This window comes from Rutidosis leptorrhynchoides, chromosome 5 (assembly GCF_046630445.1).
Source record: "Rutidosis leptorrhynchoides isolate AG116_Rl617_1_P2 chromosome 5, CSIRO_AGI_Rlap_v1, whole genome shotgun sequence".
In the NCBI taxonomy this organism is placed as follows: domain Eukaryota; kingdom Viridiplantae; phylum Streptophyta; class Magnoliopsida; order Asterales; family Asteraceae; genus Rutidosis; species Rutidosis leptorrhynchoides.
This window is the reverse complement of record NC_092337.1, coordinates 144,011,152-144,012,963: the sequence shown is the minus strand read 5'-3', so window position 1 is coordinate 144,012,963 and position 1,812 is coordinate 144,011,152. Positions and strand designations below refer to the sequence as shown.

Sequence of the window (1,812 nt, the reverse complement as noted above, 5' to 3'; positions counted from 1 at the left end):
TAGATATTGTTGGTAAATTTCGATTACTTAAAAGCCACCTGAAAAATTGGATACACTCTTCAAGAATCACAGAAGTCAAACGGTTAAAAGATATTAAAGATAAGATCATTGAGCTTGATATTATTATTGATTCGGGGCACGCTAGTAATGATGATATTAATTTGAGAAATGCATTAGCTTCTGAAAAAGATGACATTTCCAAATTGATTGATCTTGATACTCTTCAAAAGGCTAGTGTTAAATGGGACGTTGAGGGAGACGAAAACTCCAAGTTTTTTCATAGTTCTCTTAAATATAAAAGACGATGTCAACATATTCAGGATGTGCTTGTTGATGGAGTTTGGCACGATGAACCGAATGTTATTAAAACTAAATTTGTTGATCATTTTGAAGCAAAATTTAGTGATAAACCTTCTGATGTTATATTCGGTAATATTGGGCCGCATGTTAGGCTCTCTGTATCCGACGCTTTTGAGCTTGAAAAATGTGTTGAAGATGATGGGATTAAAAGTGCGGTTTGGAATTGTGGAACTTCCAAAGCGCCCGTCCCAGACGGTATTTCGTTTCGTTTCTTGAAACATTTTTGGGATTTATTTAAATCTGACTTTTGCAGGGACATTAAAAGTTTTTTCCTGTCGTGTAACATGCCTCGTGGAGCGAATTCGACATTTTTTTCCCTTATCCCTAAAGTGACTAACCCGGTTCTCTTTAACGATTTTCGTCCTATTTCGTTAGTCGGGTGTTTTTATAAAGTGATCACGAAGATATTAACTAATCGATTACAACTTGTTATTGATAAAATCATTAGCCCGGTTCAATCGGCTTTCATTGCTGGGCGTCAGATTCTTGATGGACCGCTTATGCTTAGTGAAATTTTAGCGTGGTATAAAAACAGATGCTCCTATTCAAAGTTGATTTCGAAAAAGCCTACGATTCGGTAAATTGGGAGTATCTTTTATTTATGCTTTCTTCCCTCGGTTTTGGTGATACATGGTGTTCTTGGATTGTAGGATGTCTTTTTTCAGCCAAGACTTCGGTTTTAATTAATGGAAGCCCGACTCGAGAATTTACGTTAAAAAGAGGTTTGAGATAGGGGGACCCGTTAAGTCCTTTCTTATTCATTATTGTTATGGAAGGACTTCATCTCGCTTTCCACCGCGCTATGGAAATTGGTTTTATTCGCGGGATTAAAGTTGGTATGGATAATAGTCACTTATCTCATCTTATTTATGCAGATGATGTTATTATATTATCTTATTGGAGTGATCTCGAATTGAATCGAATTCTTTTAATTCTGGAAGTTTTTTATCGTGTGTCCGGATTAAAACTAAACGTTACTAAGTCTCATGTTTTTGGTATTGGTGTGGCGGATAATGATGTTGTTTCTCTTGCTAATATTGCGGGGGCTAGGGTAGGAACTTTTCCTACTACTTATCTTGGTATTCCGATTGGGTCCAGCATGAATAGAATTTCTAATTGGGATACATTATGTGACAAGTTACGTTCTAAGCTTTCGACGTGGAAGGAAAGTCTCATTTCGTCGGGAGGTAGATAGACATTGGTTAAATCTATTATGGGAAGTCTCGGGATCTATTTTTTGTCCCTTTTTAAATGCCCCGAGACTGTCACCAAACATCTTGAATCGATTCGGGCCAGATATTTTTGGGGTGGTAACACTTCAGTTAAAAAATTGTCATGGGTTAAGTGGGATTAAATCCTTGCCCCGTTTAAAAAAGGTTGGCTTAATGTTGGGAGCCTTAAAGCTTTTAATTTAGCTCTTCTTTGTAAGTACAGATGGTGATATTTAACAAA

General features: G+C 36.7%; 1 protein-coding gene across 1 annotated transcript; it reads left to right on the top strand.

Annotated features, from left to right (window-relative positions):
* The first annotated feature begins 1,129 nt into the window (after window positions 1-1,129).
* On the top strand, window positions 1,130-1,555 carry LOC139849074 (uncharacterized). The gene has a single exon (XM_071838746.1). It carries the CDS (start codon window positions 1,130-1,132, stop codon window positions 1,553-1,555), a length of 426 nt encoding a protein of 141 aa, XP_071694847.1.
* The last annotated feature ends 257 nt before the right edge of the window (window positions 1,556-1,812 follow it).